General features: G+C 43.7%; 1 protein-coding gene across 1 annotated transcript in view; it reads left to right on the forward strand.

Moving 5' to 3' along the window:
- Positions 1-19,075, forward strand: part of LOC147733202 (mucin-2-like) — a 1,332,790-nt gene that overhangs the window by 777,846 nt on the left and 535,869 nt on the right. The window contains exon 18 of the mRNA XM_086957736.1: positions 3,722-3,822. Within this exon, the coding sequence (XP_086813862.1) occupies positions 3,722-3,822 (101 nt within the window). The remainder of the gene's footprint in view (positions 1-3,721; positions 3,823-19,075) is intronic.

Genomic DNA, 19,075 nt, shown 5'->3' on the forward strand with positions numbered 1-19,075 from the left:
TCACACAAACGCCTAACTCAACCTTCTCAAGGTCATTCCTGACACTAAAGGACATTCCTCCTAGCTTATGCCTTACAGGTACTGCACTCTTCTGAATCCTAATTCTGTTTAAACCCTCAATTTCTACCAAGCTCATCACTGAAGACTTCAGGAAATTTATGGCTCTATTCCGAAGCCACACAATCACATTCAACACGAGAATCTGCTCCTTGGCACCTGATCTTAGAATCATTACAAAAAGCCCCGAATGAAAACACCCAGAATGGTGAGGCCCTTTATAGCTACATCAATATTTCCTTTTATCATCCTTTCTTTGTCCTCGAAAACATCTTTAATGTCACCTAGGTGCTAAAAAAATAAACTTACACAAAAGCATACATTTATGTTTGTGAATTAATTCCAATATGTATCTATAGATTGTGATTAATGATATTTACATTTCATCTCCCTATGAGTCTTGCTGTAGCAAGCCCAGGTTTAAATTAAACTCTCTTCTTCTTTTGACAGAAATAAGCAATTGGAAAAATAATCTTCATGAATATTGATAACAGTATATTTTATTATTTATCTGCACTGTTTAGTTTCAATGTTAACTTTAATTAGTAGGCTGAAGGATTAAACAGGTTATGCTTTGAGTCCTGATAGAAATGGGGGTCTCCAGTTGGCAATGGTTTGCACCAGTGTCCAAGTAGGGACCCTTCTTCCTAGTCATAGTAAAGGGTATACACTTCTAAAATTAAACCTGCTCACCCCCTTGGTAGCTTGACACATGCATACAGGCTTATCTCAGAGGCAGTGTGTAAAGCATTTGTGCACACATACAGTAACACAGTGGAAACACTACAAATGGACACTGCACCAGTTTAGAAAAATAAGTAATCTTTATCTAAACCAAACAAGATTCAAACGACAAAAATCTACAATACTGTAAGAAAAATATGGCTTTCAAAAGCTAGAAACAGTTCTGTTTAAAACAAATTGCAGATGCAACATTTTCAACACAAAGTACCTTGGATGTGCCAAAATCAAAAGCAAGAACAGCCACAGGGAATGTGATGCGTAGGTTCATTACATGCAGGGAAGGTGATGCATTGGTTCCTTACTCCAGGGGAGGTGATGCATCTGTTCCTTACTGAAGGGGAGGTGATGCATCGGTTTCTTACTGTTCGCCAAGATGAATTGTTAATTTCTTACTGCGGCCCCAGCATCATTGTAGACTTGGCTCCTGGGTGCAATGCATGAGAATCAGAAATGCGTCCGTTTTCAAAGCAGGAGCAGCAGCACTAGCGCTTATTTCTTCAGCCGTAGTCCCTCAATGTTTTGGTTCTTGCAGCCGCACATCAGGGCCTATGTTGGAATCGGTGCGGTGATCTTGGCCTTCAGTGCACTCATTGGGGAGTGCAGCGATTTCTCAAGGTGTCGGCTGGCCCTCCGTTGGTTTCTTTGGCAATGCGTAGGAAACAGGTACGGATGCGTCACGCTTCTCCTCGTTGTGTTACATTTCCAGCTCCCAACAGCAGGAACAACCTCCAGAGGCGCAGAACAGCAGCAGACACCTCTTGGCAGGTCAGAACTCTCAGCAAGGGAGTTATGGGGAGGTGGTAGTGAAGTCTGTGTATCCCTGAGACACTAATAACAGAAGGCAAGCTCTACTTCAAGCCCTTGGAGATCTTTTTCAAGCAGGGGACAGAGCACAGAGCAAAGTCCTTGTCCATACCTTGGCAGAAACAGCCACTGCAGGCCAACACCAGACAGCACACTGTGAAAGGTCAGTCCTTCTCCTCAGTCTCTCCAACTCTTTCCCTTGGCAAAGGTTCCTCCTGAATTCCAGAAATGATCTTAAAGCCTGCGGTCATGCCACTCTTTTTATAATACAAAATCCTTTGTTTTCAGAGTCAGAGACACTCTTTGCCCAGCCAAAACCAATTCTGTCCTCTCTGGTGCAGCTTCCTGGCAGGAGGTGGAGACAGCATTGTCCTTTGCAGACCAGGCCCATTCAGGTGTGAAAGAAAGCACTTCAAATAGTAATTAAGGGAAAACAGAAAACAAGAAAAATGCCAGGCTAATAAAAAAATTAAAAGAATTGTTTGAGACCAAAATTTTAAAAAACTTCATTAGTATAACCAGAGATATACAATTTTGAAGACCTTGGTAAAAATAGTGCTAAGACGTACAAAGCTCCAACTGTGGTTATTGGCCACACCAGACAGGGACAAAGTCAAAAGTACAGGCTGACTGTGCTAGACCGTGGGCCGGATATAGGGACAAAGTTATGCCTGCTGAACAAAGCACCTTATGCAATTGGTGTGCTGTCTGCATTGTGATGCTTTGTAAGGCTCCGCCTCGTCCAGTGCTGGTTCTAATGAAGCTGTTGTGTGCAGATTTGTGAGGCTTTGCTTTGCTCAGTGTCAGTTCTGATGAAGTTGGCAGTAGTGCGGCAAAGTTTTGCATCACTCTGCCATCATGAGACTGGCATCGCTTCATGTTGCTTCTTGCTGGTCAAATGGAGACCACAGCTGTACTGGCAGAGCACCTTCATGCCTAGTTCCCAGGGTCATGTCAGGCAGACTCTAGGTACAAGGGTTCAAGTTGGTTGTCACATTTCCAACCCCTGAGGTTCTGATCAGGAGTACAGAAAACTAGGCCTTGGTTCACTTTGAATGTCCTGGGTTCAAGATGCAGGTCCAGTCCTTCTCACCCTGGCAGCAAGGAGGGCAGCAGAGTAGTAGTCCTTCTTGCAGCAGAGAAGCATATTAGTGGGTGACTTATATGTGTTGAAAAGGAAGGTTTAGGCCTGACACAAGGTTTACAGTGGTAGCATTTCAAGCAGTGGATAAAATACAAATAAAATTATAACACTAGTTAAGGATCCTTTTATTTTTCCGGTTTGCGAGGTAGAACTTGATTGTGTCACAGCTGGTAATGGGAGAAGTGGTGGGCACTAAAGTAGGAATGACTGCTTGGTCATTCGTCTTGGCCCGAACATGCTCACTTTGCATGGACCCCACCAGGCTGCAATGGACAGCCGGGTGAGGAGCATGCACATGCTCCCACTGCTTGTCTGAGTGCCGAACCACAGCGCTCAAACAAATCACAATGCTGCATTGCAGCATTGTGATTGGCTGTGGGGACCTGTTTGTGCTTCCTGCTTCAAGCAGGAACAGAAGAGGACGACGTGAAACTAGGCCACGGTCTGGGAGCAAGGTAAGTCAAGTTTTTATTATATTTACCTATCCCATCCCCCTGCACCCTCTGTGATACTTGGTGGCAGCCACCACTAAAAGTTTATTTTGCCAGGTCAAAATGGCAGTTTAAAATAGCACATAACCCCTGCAATGGCATTCCTGAGACATTTTTAAAAGAGCTATTGAAGTGGGTGGCACACTATGTGCTGCAGGCCCACTAGAAGCATTTGAATTACAGTCCCTGGGTACATGTAATACCACTTACAAGGGGTTTACAAGTAAATGAATGTGCCAATAATGTATGTCAATGTTACCACATTTAAGAGAGAGAGCACAATCACTTTAGCACTGGTAAAGCACACAAAGTCCTAAAAGCGAACAAAAATGGAGTATGACAACTGGAGACAGACGGCAAGCAGTTTAGGGATGACCCTGCAAAGAGGGCCAAGTCCAACAACAGTACATGAAGGTAATTTCTACACTTTTAGCCATTACATAATTTAATTAATCCATGTGCAATGTATATTTCTTCCTAGATTGCAACGCTCCTAAGTTCTACTTCGACTGTTCCAGTGCTCCTGAAGGCAAAACAGGATTCGAATGTCAGAAAAGATGCCAGAACTTGGATGTGATTTGTGTAAGTACAGCTTCCATGTTTATGTCAGAAGCAGACATTTTAGTGGTTTTGGGTACGTGCTTCCGCCCTTCGATGAAAGAGACAAAGCATGCCCAGAGTAATCCAAGCAAGAATAATACCATATCAATTTTAGGAGAAGAAATTATGAAAATATGAATCCGGAATCAATTACAGGCTCCATAGTCTAATTATAAAAGCAATGGGAGTATGATGTTGATGGCTTGTAAAGTCTGTACCTTTTTATTCTCTGATCGCTCCATATTTGGGCATTGAAAGGATTCATGAGCAGCTATCAAACAGAGCTGCAAAAACCATAAAATTAAACAATTAACTAAAACCTATATGAAATAATATTTGTTGTCAAATATACACGCACTATTTTTTTTAATGAACAAAACATTTGCCTTCTCTACAGGAAAAAAAAGACACCACAGTTGATCTCCCAGTGCCAATCTATAAACTGAGTTTGTACATCAATGAGAAATGCTTGCAGAGCAGTGTAAATTTAAGAACATAGAACAAGCTCACAAACGTTTTGGAAAATGAACAAACTCTTGTTGTAGTGAAAAACATCAGCATGACCTACGGATGTGCGCTCGCATTTTACTCACATCTTCCAAAAATATCTTGTACAAACACATTGAAAGCTAGTGCACTGCTCTGTACTGGGATGGCTCCTCTGTTGTGGCGGAGAAGTGTAGCCCCACTGAAAAATGAAAAAATGTTATGTAAATAAAACCTCTTTATTACCATTTTATTTCATTACTCCCACAAGAGGTTAGGGCAGAACCATCCTGCATCACAGTCAGGGAGTAGTTTTTGGGCACTTGAAAGTGCACATGTCTGTTTGTTTCTCCAACCTAGCTGTGTTGTAGAGCCGGGCTGTAGAAAAGCTGTGGGCTCCCTGGATCAGAGCAGTGGCGTAATGAAACTTGAGGGGGCCCCCCTGCAAAGTACATGCAGGGGGCCCCCTACGCTCTAGACCCAGTCCGGATCTCTCAGGTCAGGTACCTGCCAGGTCCAGAGGGGGCCTCTCAAGCTGGTCCCCCGCGCATCACGGGAGCTTTTGTTATGCCACTGTGGGCAACTCTTCATCAGCTGTTCCTCTTTGAAAGGGGGGCTTTTTATCTTTTTCAGTGTACGCAGAGGGCACACTCAGTAATATTGACAAATAGTTGCACAAAAATGTATAAATCTAAACTTAGCTGTCTGCAGGGGCGGCTCTAGGTTCAGGGTGGCCCTGGGCAGGGAGCGTAGGTAGGGGGCCGCGGAAGAGGAGGTCTGGGCAAGGCGGAGCGCGGAGGCCAGTGAAGAGGGGGGTTCAGGGTGTTTGGAAGTGGAATAGAGCCAGAGGCCACCAAATCCCTGACAGGGTTTGCACACAAATATGTATCCATCCTCAGAGGATTAATATATTAAGGATATATATTGATGTTGTGGCCCCTGGGGTTCGGTGGCCCTGTACAGGTGCACAGCTTGCACATGTCTAAGGCCGCCCCTGCTGCCTGTGTAATGCTTGACACCTTCTATGAGTTTTGCCTTTTTAGCGAGTGTAAGTGCTGAACTTGCACCTGTATTGTGAAAAGTGAGATTTCATTTCCCAGAATTCAAAGTGGTGATACCTGTGAAGGCATTGCAGAAAACCTAGCCACTATATTCAATTTAGCACAAGTCAGCCACTTGGACTAGCGACCCCATGCTGATAAAGGAAAGAGAGAAAAAGGGAAACCGAGGATGGCAAAATATTAATTCATAATAGAACAAAGAGCCTAGAGTATAGGTTTGACTGGTGGGCTGCGCCCTTAGAGTATGATCAGAGGAGAAGGATTTCTCCCCCCATTTGAAAAATGTACTGCATTCTAAGAGAAGGAAAGTCAAGGTTAGAAATCTCTACATTGAGTGAAAAGGCACCCTCAAAAATGTATCGCTATCCAAGTAAGACATGTACATGGGCCTAAATGAAGGTATCTGCTTTGATTGTACCTAATAAAATTCACATATGATAAAAATATAACCTTGTGGCATCCATAACCAGTACATAATATGCAGGGCTGGATTTAGTGATGTTGGCATTCTGTGTGACAATCTTTGTTGGCGACCCCCCAATGTCCTCCCTCTCCACAGATTCAATGAATACCTCCCTCCCACATTGGCTACTGGTCATTTCGGTGGGCTGACAGGGTGGTGTACTTTTTTACTGCCATGGAGGCCATTTTTGTTGCTAGGGACCTGCCGGCCACATTTTTACTTGCAGCGCTTATAAATAATGCAAAAGCAAGTGGTTTTAAAGGGTGCTTATTACTTACTTTAAAACCGTTTGTTTTTGCATTGTTTATATAGCAGTGCTGCAACATGACCGGCATGTCCTCCTCAACAAAACTGCTGCCCTCGTTCAGTGACGCTGGCTCCTACCCTGCCATCCCACTGAAACACCTGGTGCTGGGTAAGCCAGTCTGGTCCTCCTCAGCAGTTCAAATCTCCATAGCCCATCAATAATGGATATTTCATTAGTTTTATAGCACTACTCATACCACTGTAGGATATCAGAGAACATTTCTCCACACATACATCATACAGCGACAATTAATCATACAAGTGTGTAAATCAATGTATAGGGAGTGTTAAATATGACAAAGAATACTACAAGGTGAGGAGCCACATGTCACCCATACTGGTAGGCAGTACATTTTAAGAGTGCTTGGCCTGGAGAAGGAGGAACTCAGGATTTAAAACTTAACACAGGTGTTAAGTATGGCTTTACTAAAACAGATTTCTTGCTATCTAAACTCCTTTTTAGCAACATTAGCTTAACAAACAACATACTTTTCTAACTTATAGGTTGCAGTAGGCTTTCAGCGATTTGATAAATGCAAAAAGAACAATTAATGGACAGAATGCAGAACAATGTTATACATCCACCCCCAGTACAGAGATCTGGGCCTAAATCCATTGTTTTTTGCTCCCTTTGCCATTCCATTTTGAACCCAGCCACGTGCAAATCAGTCTTGATCTGTGCCCACTTTGCCACTGGATTCAAGCTAGCCTGGCTGATGAGGGGTGTTACCCCGAAACTGCGCCCAAGATGCTTGTTTCTGGTCCAGGGAAGACCTGGCTTGGCAATTCTGCCTAGAATGTTCCCATGAAAAACAGGATCAGACTGATTTGCATATGGCTGGGTCTGAACTGGGGTGGGGAAGTGAGTTAAAAAACAATGATGGATTCAATCAAGAAGATCTGTGACTGGGGTGAGTGTCTGAAACGTTTCGCTCTCCATTCATCATATACTTGTGTTTGCTTTGTTCAGCTATTTGATGATAGTGCATAGCTCACTGTGCTATATTAGGATTGTAGTTCAAAAACTGCAAGTAACACAAGGATGTCTCCGAAGGAAGCAGTAACCCATGGAGCTAACTTCATAAAATGCAATTCAATGATCTACATAGTACACATGCTTTGCAGCATGCAAATGGATTACGATGGAGCTAGTGAGAGTTGCTAACCGCACCCTACTCTGTGACGAAGTGCAGTGATAGACAACTGACCCTGGGCACTTCAGGGCTTAAAACTGAAGCACCCAGGTCTGAGGCTACCAATGAAGCTCCCCCTCATTATGAGGGTAGAGCATTGAGGTGATTTGCCAGGCTGAAAAGGTTATACCAACAGGAGCTGTGACATCCTCAGCCTGGCAAAGTTCAGCTCAGGCAGCCTGGAGCCTGGGCATTTAGCACATGTTTAACTCCTGGCAAGCTGACCTGAACAGGAAAAGCATCTGTCAGGCTGACCTTTGCTCAGCCTGACAGATAATCTTCTTGTAAAAAAAAAGTGGGGGAGCATGGCCCTTCCACTAGTAAAGATGGGCAGCAGATGCCTATGCACTATTTAATGATGAGTCAAAAGTGCCAGAAGACAAAACTCCAGTATCTCTCCAGTAGGTACATTAATCACCAGAGTTATCTTGACATCTTTATTGTTGCCTGATAATTGCTGAACACACAAACTCTGAAACAGGTGCCTTTAGAACCATAAGATATTTAAAAACACAGTCCCCCCCCTTGAGTTCGGCGCCTGATGTGGTGGCACCAGCTGGACATCCCTAAAGCCAGCCTACATCTTACTCAGTACTGTGACAATTTACACCCAAGAGAAGAGCTTGGCCTACAGGTTGACCATGGAAGCATTTGCATAATTATACAACTGTAAGTAACTGATGATCTGTCAAATATAAGTAGGGCTTCCATTCTGCAACTCAGTGCATTTTGGGTAATACGCAATTAAGTTCCTAACTTGTGAGATGCACAGCTTCAACAGCACCTATAAAATAAAATACCACTTTTGTGTCTTTGTTTGTACAAAATATGAAAACTTAATAGCTATTAAAATGTGAGTATTTTTATTTTCGATCTTCATTGTATTGGAATTTTGGAACTCCCTGCTATTTCATTGTGTTAGGCTTAAATCATGCCTCTCATATTGGCTATTGAAGTAAGATAATAATAAGCATTCTTTTAAGTACTTCACCACCTTACTGTTCCTTAGACTGATCCTTATCTTGGAGTAAATGTCATACCTTTTTGGAAATCACAATGTGAATAATTAACAAACGATTTTTTGCAGGTCAAAAACTGCTAACATCCTCAAATGCACTATATCCACCGAGTTAAAATAAAAAAAGAAAGAAAAGCAGTGGGTCATCACAACCGCCTTAGGAATCCCGCCCCACCCTGTCCCGCCCTTGCAGGACCGGAGTCACTGGACATATTTCAAAGAAACATCAATCAATCCAATGCCCTTTCATGGTGCATGCAGGCTCGCAATACATTCCTAACATTGTGCGGTAAGGTAACAGTGTTATGGCTCGAGTCTCACAGCACATGCAGCAGGACCGCTCCGGGGACCTGAATTGAAGCTGCCCCCACAGCAGAAAAATGAAGAGAGACTGAGGAGAACATTAGTGCTTACAACCAACCTGTGGCGAGGCGTTGAATAAAGTTTAAACCACACTACAAACCAAGTGTAAGAGTGAATTGCCTCTGTCGCAAAAGAGCATCCAGGTGGGTGCTTGTGTGCTCTTCTCTTCGACAGGGCCTGTTACATCCACTGGGGAATGGCAGGGAGAAGGGCACAAGGGGCGGCTCAGAAGTGTAGATGCGTCAGATTAGGCCACAATGCGTATTCAGGTGCCGGTGAAAGGCGTCTGTGAGGGAGTGAAAGTGATTTGGTTTCGGTCCTGGGGATACTTTTTATCTTGACGCGACAGTCCGAAGGCCTGATTTTTTGCTGACACAGAGAGTACAAAAGGCGGGGAGGGAAAAGAGGGGAGGTCCGGAAGGAGGACAGTCAGGGGCAAGCTGTAATGCTGTCAATGGATCCAGCTCAGTTCCCTGCACACAATAGGGACACACACGTCGAAGGGGGGATCAGTGTAATAATCTGTTTAATTACTACACAAAAAGTCGCCCGGGTGAAGTGCTACAAAGAAGACAATATGCAACCACGTACTTGATAGTCACCTGCAGGTTCGGTGGCAGCATGCACATGTGGGCGGCAGAATACCGTGGCTAGCAAATTTAATTGTGGCCTCACAGTCTCAGTGCCCCAAACACCTCACGTGTATCTTACACTGCGCATGACAATTCCACAGTCCTGCCAAGTACCACGCATCAGGCATGTGACTAACGCATTTCAGTGTGGTGATCTGCATCCCCGCACTGAAATGCTTTGTCACGCATTACAGGCAAAGCGCCTCTGCTGTCAAAGCCGTTAGCCTGCCTGCATAATTACTATGCTAAACTATAGATGCTGATGTGGCTGGCAGCGTGCCCTGGCGAGCATGCCCTGTTCTCGCAGGTTTGCTGGCTACATTTGCTGATTCATTGTATCAATAAGGAGATTCCCACCTTGCTGTCCCTGGTATTTGATAGGCAGCGCAGCGCCTCCTACTGCCGTGTGCATAGCTGCCAAGGTTTCAGATTCCTATGTGTGACATTTTCATAATTTCAGTCTAATTATGAGTGACATTTCAACGACAATGAGTGACACTTTCTTGCACGCAAAGTCAAGCAACAAAGATGAGGGAAACATATAAATAGCAGAAATGACACCCTTTTGAGCAATGAGAAATTCAAAGAAGATCTTGCCCCAAGAATAAACTGTCCTACATAGAATCTGGAAACCTCTGTGTTCCAATTGTAGTCTCTCCACTTAATATTGTGCGATCATTGCCAAATCACTGACCTTCATGCACTCAGCTCCGTAACCTACAGAATAGGATTGCTTAGAAACAGGTTGCCTGCCTGCTATTTAAACAAGCATCTGCAATGCAACAGGTCTCGCATTTACGCAAGTTTGAGCTATTGGCATGGTAAATGACAATGCTTTAAAACATAAATAAAAGGCATTGTCATTTACAATGCCAATAGCTTAAACTTTCACAAATGCAAGACCTACTGCATTCCAAATGCTTAAAGGCATTGCTGAGGTTCCCCCTTCTGTCTCCCAATACCCCCTGTAGAGCTCCCCATTTGCTACGAGTTAAATAAACAAGCCAGTGGTCACAACTACGCAGGAGAGACCCTCCTGCAGTGAGAGAAACTAATTAAAGAAAATAGTGCTTACAGACTAAAGAAGACGTACTTTGTAACAACTGAAGTAAAAAGGCCAGTCCTCAAGGGAAATTACAAATGATGACAAGGCAGTACTAAGGAGGGACTCACAAGCCAAATAGCGAATCAGAAGCCAGCATTTATGAAGGACAATGACACATGCCAATGACAAACATGGGCAGAGAGTTGGCTGGGCTTCAAATACATACTGCAATACAGAATGGCTCGCAGAGCAGCGCATGCGCTGCCCAGGCTCCAACTAAAAACACACACCCGCCCATGTTTAGTGATTATTATTTCTGAAATGCTCATCTTTCTTTGGAGCCACTTCTAGGGTGCTGTATGCATGAAAATATTTTAAAGGGGCTACCTGGGATAACATGTTTCTAAGAGTGGCTATCTCACTAGGTTTGAAGATGTCTTTTTCGTGAGCTACTTTATTCTGATCTGTGTTTTACGTCACAAAAACAGACTTGAGCTATATGTAAAAGTTGCACGGGGCAACATTCGGATGTTAAATCTGCCCCCGTTGGCAGCCTAACGATGCCTCTGACATTAGCTTTGGGTCACAGAATGCTAGGAGATCAGTTCTGTATTGGTCTACTTGACAAGCAGCAGCCAAATTATGCCTCTGACGTTAGTTTTGGGCTGGAGATCAGCTCTGTATGTTACCTGCTAAAATAGAAACTTGCAATCTTTACACATTTATTTTTCACTACTTTAAATAGCGCAAACCTTGTCCAGGTACAAAAGAGTGCTTCCCAACTAATGCAAACTACATTAAAGGTTTATTGTATAGCATCTCGCCCACCTGAAGAGAGCTCATTTAACCAGGCATAGGACTGATGCCGCGAGCCTCGAGACTTTTACACAGGTCTGTTTTGTGTCATCCAGCAGCTCAGGTTCCAGTTTAACTGAGACAGCTTCTGGACCACTTTGTCTGGGAACCACAGGAAGAAAATACTATGTTTAAGCAACAATGCACTGTGCAGTATAACTCCAGCAAAGAGGGTCAACCTGATGTGGGGGCCAGGCACAGGCAGAAATTACTGTGTGCAATGACAACCACAGTCACCTCTTCAAGCCTGGGCCCAGCTTATGCTCTGGCTGCCAGCGCCTCATTTAGCAGAGCTATTCAGTGTTGGCCGCGGCCCGTGGAGGGAGTTGCGGTGGGGTGTGGGGAATGGTAGGGTGGGGGGTGATAAACACCGGAATATGGATGATTACAGGTAAGTAAACAATTAAATTAATAAAAAGAATTTCGTAGCACAACCTGCATTGCATTTTGCGATGCAGAGCACGCAACGAAATTCGTTTTATGAATGTAATTGTTTACTTACCTGTAATCATCCATATTCCGGTCTTTGTCACCCCCCACCCTGTCCCTCACCCGCCCCGCCTGCCTGCCCCACCGCAACTCCCTCCACGGGCCGCGGCTGCTCCTAAGGGCACTAATGCCTGGTATTTAATGCCAGTGCTGCAATGCGGAAATAGGCATTAAAATATGCTAGCCTAACCCTCAATGTGTGGCACTTGGCTGGGCTGTCCAGCTTATATCCCATTAATTAGCTTAATATCCCTGGGGATCACCCCAGACAAACAACTGAATCTTTGAACACCTGCCATCATAAACAGTATAAGAAAGAGCTCGCAATTCAGACTCTGGCGTCCAAAAATCATTCAATCTTAAATTTAAGGCGCATACCTTTATACATCTTGACTAGACTATGGAAATGCGCTCATCAAAATTCACAAAACTCACCTGGCAGTCATACACTCTGCTGCACAACTTATCCCAGGAACAAGACGGTACAATCATTCTACACATTTATCATGTATTTCGACTAGTGCCTATCACCACTAGAAACATCTAATTTGCGTGTATTACTCACATCGTGGCACCCCGATAAACCTGGCCCAAAAAACTCACCCCTCCTCTTGTGGATGCAGGTCATAAAGAAACAATAAACTCCCTTCTGTCACAACCGCTAAGGCCTAATAAACAAAACACAATCTCTCCTCAGGAAGCAGGCCCAAAAAAGTTTATCCCCAGAGGAATTTGAACAAACTGCTCGTACAAGACTTTCAAGGAACAACAAAATTCCGGATACAGAAACATCCTTTGAACAAAGCACTGCATCCCAATATGTACATTTTATTAAAACATGATAATGTGAGGGCACACTGCAATTTGACCTAGTTTGTCTCTAATGTTCATCCTCTGTTACGCGTCAGAACCGTTCTGGTATACTTGCTTTCGCCCTCACATTTTCTTCACAGTAATCTCCTACTTTTATAGTATGTAACTTGTAAGTAGTACTGTAAAGTGGTCTGACACCCGGCTCGGGTCTAGTTTGCGCTATACATTACAAAACAAAGCAAACAAAAAAGATCTGCCATGCTATATTTAAAACCGATATTAAAAATCAGAAGCTCACATCTACATGGAAAGTGGTAACTGTACAGCTGATAATATCGTTAAAGGGTGGTTAAAGAATGCTCTGTTTAAAGAACAATTATCTTGTAAGTAATTGGCGAATGTGAATGTTAATGTATGTATACTTGTAAAGCACTATCACCTGACAGGCATCTTGGCGCTGTATACCGCTGTGGAACCTGTCCTGGCGTTCCCTGTGAGATGCTCCCTACTGGGCACCCCCAAGGTGAAACCAGGCATCCCAGCGCTTTAGGGCAGTTGTGGAGATTAAGCAAGCTATTACCCAGAGTTGCAGAGTGCGGACCCATGATTAGAGTAGGCACCGAGGCGAGAATTATCGAGTCCGTGGACATTGAACCCAAGACCCTGCCGCGTCGGGAATTGAACCCTGGTCCCAGCAAGACCTCAGCATCAGGGGCAAAGTCACACCGGGTTTAAATGGCACTTGAAAATGAACAGGGGACAGGAGGGGGCCCACTGAGTCTTTACCTGCTGTGCTAGGGAGTCACTTCGCCCCCGGCTACCCTCTCGCGGGCCCCTATACTCGGCAATGACTGACTGTGTACCCTAAAAAATCCGCATGGGGCAATTATTAATTTATCAAGTAAGGTCGGTGCGATGATTCCATCTAACTGAAGTCTGAGACTCGGTTGACTCCGGTGCATGCCTGTACTTTAAATGTATGATTTACATAACCTGCTCTCACGAGGGTTTGTTTACTGCGGCGCTAGGCCCTTTTGCCTCCTCAGAATTCAGTCCTGAATGAAACGTCACACCCACGCAATTAGAAGGAGGGCTGTGACGCACATAATTTTAAAGTAAAGTCACGCCCAGCCCAGCCCAGCCCCTCCCTAGCGGAAGACCACTAAGCTGCGTGCCCCGCGCACGATGCAGACTGGAAAATAACTTATTTTAAACTACATTCCATGGGCCCTGCTGTCTGTCAATGACTGCACTTTGTGCAGCGGGGGCGGGGCCCCTGGAGTTTGGGGGCCCCCCGCAACGCGGGGGCTGTGTTACGCCCCAGAGTGAGCGTCAAGTCAGCCCGCTCAGGCCAATCACAGTGCTGCTCTCATGCTGGTATTACCAGCATGAAAGCAGGATTGTGATTGCACCATGAGAGCCTTTGCAGAGTGACCTGCGTGCTGCGTCGGAAAAAGAGCCCTGAAGCGGCCTCCTCACCCCCCTCTCCCATCCCTCTGCACTCACGTTGCCCACCACCCAAAAATTGGTGCAGCCACCTCTGGGTCTTTATGATAAAAAAATAAGGTGATGTGCAACGGCATTATCTAAACAACTGGAGCACACTGTCATCCTTGGAAATTGGCATTTTACATTAGGTGCAAGAAACAAGCCTTTGCAGCAGATCAAAGAGCAACTAATGAGAGAAGCTGATAATAGGGAAATGTCACTTGGAGTGATGCTCAGCCTACTGGTTGTTTTAGAGAAATGACTATTATAGTCCTGATACATTATTTTAGGAACATCATGGGTGCCAAAGATAAAATTCAGGTGATCGCCAATACAGAACAAAATCAGAATAATCAAGTTGATTTGATTTTGGCGGCTCAGACTGATTTTATCACTATCACTTTTGCATTGTAAGATTTACGTAATGCTGCACCTTATTAAGTGTAAGTGTGAGATAGCAGCCATACTCTGATAACCATCAGTTGTTTGCATGTCTCTAGGGATCTGGTCATGATAACGGGTAATACACACTTCATATCCATAAAAAACAAACAAATTACATTCGCTTAAATTAAATGGAATGAGGAAAAGAAAACGTATGATTTTACTGTTCCTGGCATGACCTCTCTAGATTCTTCCTATTTAAATATAAAATAAATACACAAATACATACAGTCATTTGAACTTTATTACTTTTACTGTTTGAAAAGGTTTACCTTGTGGTGTGCAGCTGATATGGGATGAAGCAAGGAGACTCCACTTGCCAATCAGATCGCATTTTTCCTATCATGACGTGCAGCTCCAATAAAACAAATAACATAATGTGGCATAAATTAAATGCACTGTTTCTATGATTCATCATAATCACATCAAGATATTTGAAGATCAAGCTGTGTTAACCACAGATGTTTCGCTTCTTTAAAGTGCGATAACCAGCTGATGGTATCTAATTAATTGCAGCTCAAGAGTAGCTAGAACCAGGGCCATTGGAATTATGCAATATGTTGCTACTGCCTTTTCGCATAATTATAGATATGCTGCATTTGCCACAAAATCCATCATCTGCTTCATAATCTATTTTAGGAATCAAAAACGCTGTTTCTAGCTCAAAGGGTTCAAAAGTTTCTAAAAGCGCAGAAACGTGTGTTGCCATGAAGTTGGAGGCCCCATGCAAATCTTGACTGGCCACCTTTCTGTTGCTTATTGCTATATTTGAGTGTTACATTTGTACTATAGAGGTGCAACAAATGACCAGGCAGTGGTAACAAGAGGGAAATAAAATGGCAATATAACAAAGTATTACAATTAAAGAATGTGCTGCATAACGCTGCATAGTTTGCCTTTTCATGCGCACAATAGAGTCAACCTTGCTGCATAGTATGGCCTTAACTGCCGCATATTTCCAGTGATGCCAAAGGGGGATAATGGACGGAGCGTTTGAGCAAATCAAACACTCACCCCCAGTCAAATGATCTGGGTTTAATCCATCACCGTTCTTTAGCCCACTCTGCCACCCCAGTTCAGACATGGCTATATGCAAATCACTTTGACCCTGTGCCTCATGGAAACAGTCCAGCCCGAACTGCCAAGCCATATCTCCCTTGGACCGGAAACAAGCATCCTGGCACGGTTTCAGATTCATAACCCTCATCAGCCAGGCTATCTTGAATCCAGTGGCAGAGTGAGCAAGGGACCCACGACTGGGCATACCCTGCCAACTTAGGGCGAACAAAGCAATACCAAAGGGGGATGATGGACGGAGCATTTGAGCAAATCAAACACACACCCCCAGTCAACTGATGTGGGTTTAATCCATCATCATTCTTTAGCTCACTCCACCACCCCAGTTCAGACATAGACATATGCAAATCCGTCTGACCCTGTGCTTCATGGGAACAGTCCAGCCCGAACTGCCAAGCCATGTGTTTCCTGGACCGGAAACAAGCATCCTGTCACTCACAAGCCAGACAGGCAATTCACATCACACTGCACACAGAAATGCTAACTTCTAAAAGTGGCACTTCTCCACAAGTCACAATAAATATGCGCACACCATTGCGCAGCAATTATTCTCACAAGTTTAAACATACCAAACTCGCCCCTGCAATCCTCTCACACCAGGAACTACCAGTGACACAAATATCCCCCATGCATTCCTATGGGAGGGCAGGCCCATCTCACCACACATACACAGAGAGCGCACGCACTTTACACTGGACCACAGTGAAAAAGTGCGCATAGGCCTAAAATCACCAACACCAGGTTACAGAAACAGGCTAGGGGAATGCAAAAAGTTTCAGGGTGATCCTGTCAAAAGGGCCAAGTCCAACAGCCCCCATCCCAGATAAAATAATGTCTTCCAAGTTATATTAAACTCATTGGTTGAGGAAGTAATAGCCATTAGACACACTGCAGAATCAACCTTAACAACCAAAGGCACTGGGAATCTTGCTCTGTTATTAAACAGGAGCAAAAACCACCACTAGAAAACGTAAAAATGTATTAATCCTTTCAACTGTGCGAAAAGAACAAAAAAATACAACAACACTGTAGCCCATAGGGGTTCAGCAAGTAAAAAGTGTGCACCCAAATAAAAAATTAACAACGGAAACAACTGAGCTTCTTCTGAATACTGCTAAAACCCCAAATAATATTCTATAGCTAACCAGGTTTGGACTGGGACAGAAAATAGGCCCGGGCATCAAAATAAAAGTGGCCCCCATTAGTGAAAGATATAGCTAAAAAAAAAAGGGGCCCACATTTGCACATTGGGCCAGTTTTTAACTTGTAAAGAGCCGCTGTCTGGGTATTTTGCAAGGTATGAGAGACTTCATGCATTGGTGTTTCCTGCGGAAAATGCTTGTGGTCAATATATCACGGAAATCAACAGTAAAAATCAGCCCACTTGGCCATAAAACCAGCTCACACATTGCTAAAAAAAAACTTTTCACACTCTGTTCACACTATGATGTGTCAGTCCAACCCACATGTCTGATTGCCCTATAGGAAAGTTCTACCCCTTATGCAACAAAGCTATCCTAAACAGGGATGCACTTAGAATATCTCAGACATTAAAGGAACATTATCCGACAATTCTGCTAAATGAAGAAGGGCCACAGAACATCTCCAAACTCTTTCCAATCCGAGGCCTGCAACAAAACTAGCCTCTGTACCTAAACATCAGCGTGTGGAGGATAAATATTTATGTCCGCACGCTGAACGCAATACGGACAAGAGTGACATTATTATTGTGACGGGCATATTCTTACTTTCGGAGTTCAACTGTTATATTCCAGCATCTATCAAAGGATCAAGATTTTCCATCCAGGACCGACTATATGCACTTGTGAACCAGCAAAAACTTATTGATTATTTTAAGCTTCGTACACAACAGTGCCTTACTAATAATAAGCCCTGATGAAGTTCTCTGATGGAGAATGAAATGCGTTGGTTGGAAACTAAAGGGTTTTCTGGACATTGAACATGAAATAAAGAAACTTCATTACATCCATTCTGTGATCTTTGGACTTCTTTTGTCCATCCACGCCCATCCAACTGCAGTTTAAAATATAAAAAATGTTTTCAAAATTCAAAAAAGTGTCTTTGTTTACCATATGGAACATATGATTTTCATGCTTGGATATGTGCAGCACTTACAGGAAGTAAAAATGTAGCAGACATGACAATGCAGTGACAATTTAGAAACTCTGATAAAATAGGGTTGCAAGAAGTTTAAATGCTGTGCACATTAATACTACAGTTTCAAGAAGCCATTGTAATTTATAGGGGGAAAAACAGCATTTCTTTTGTAAGCCTCCATGCCTGCTGTTTTCATCCACCAGCCCAGTCCTTCGCTAAAGCAATCCTTGTCACTGACAATCACCACTTGCAGATTATGTCACCAGTATGAGGAATCTTTGGTTCATTTGGTCTACTTTGGAGAACCGGGTTTTAGAACCCAGCGGCGCCAGGGGCACGCCCTAAGTCTTCGGGTTCACCTGTCTTAGAATACAGAGACACAGGATACTTCTCGGTGGCGTCAAAGATCGAATTTATTGGCTGCAACCAGAAACAGAAGTCCATGAAGTACAACACGGGTAGATTCGTAGGAGACTGCTCAAATCCGTAAGGCAAGTTATCTTTTTTTATGCCAAAAATCACATTCTAGACAAACACCCACTATTTACAATTTGTCCAATCACAGGTAACATTGCAAAAGGTAGAGCATGACGACAATCCCACTTTTCAGTTGTCCGGCCCATCATTAATTACACGGTAAAGCCCAACATTCCTTCTTGCACAAGCCGGACAAACCCATAATAAAAGACCACAACCCATATCATAAATAGACCATAAAAGAAGGAACAGAAACAGATAACAAGCAGGATAAGGGGTGTGTGTGTGTGTAATAAACTCAACAATGTCCTGTGCATTGATCCTTAATCTCGATCCGCTACTGGGCAAGGAACTGGCTTAGCAAGGTCAGCTTCAGGCAACAGGGTCAGTTCACTCAGGTCATCTAGAAGTCAGCTAAGGTGTACGTGTACTAAAGACTCGTTCGGCCGTAGTCATCGGCCTATGTGAGGGCAACCACAAAATGGCTGCCATACACAAAATGGAACCCAGGGTTCGGAACAAAATCCCTAAATACACAGTGATTCCATCGGTCTAATATGACGAAATCACTCATACTTGCTGTAGTCGGTTCGCTACTATCAAATTCGTAACGAAACCATGACATTTATGAAACGAGTTCAGAATTCACGGAACCTCAGCATATGCCATTTCTTGATACATGCACGTCACACTTTACTGAGGCCATTGTTTTTAAAACATGGGACACGTAATTGCACTGATGCTATGAAACTTTTGTTCAGCCTGGAAATCCCGATGGAACTGGCTAGGTTTGCCAAATTTGCAAACAAAGTGAAAGAACGTTTAAGTATTGCACATGGCACTTTAGAACTTCAAGACTGCTCTCTGGATATTCCCAGACTCTGATTGGCACATAATGACATGACCT

This window comes from Lissotriton vulgaris, chromosome 2_1 (genome assembly GCF_964263255.1).
Source record: "Lissotriton vulgaris chromosome 2_1, aLisVul1.2, whole genome shotgun sequence".
Taxonomy (NCBI): domain Eukaryota; kingdom Metazoa; phylum Chordata; class Amphibia; order Caudata; family Salamandridae; genus Lissotriton; species Lissotriton vulgaris.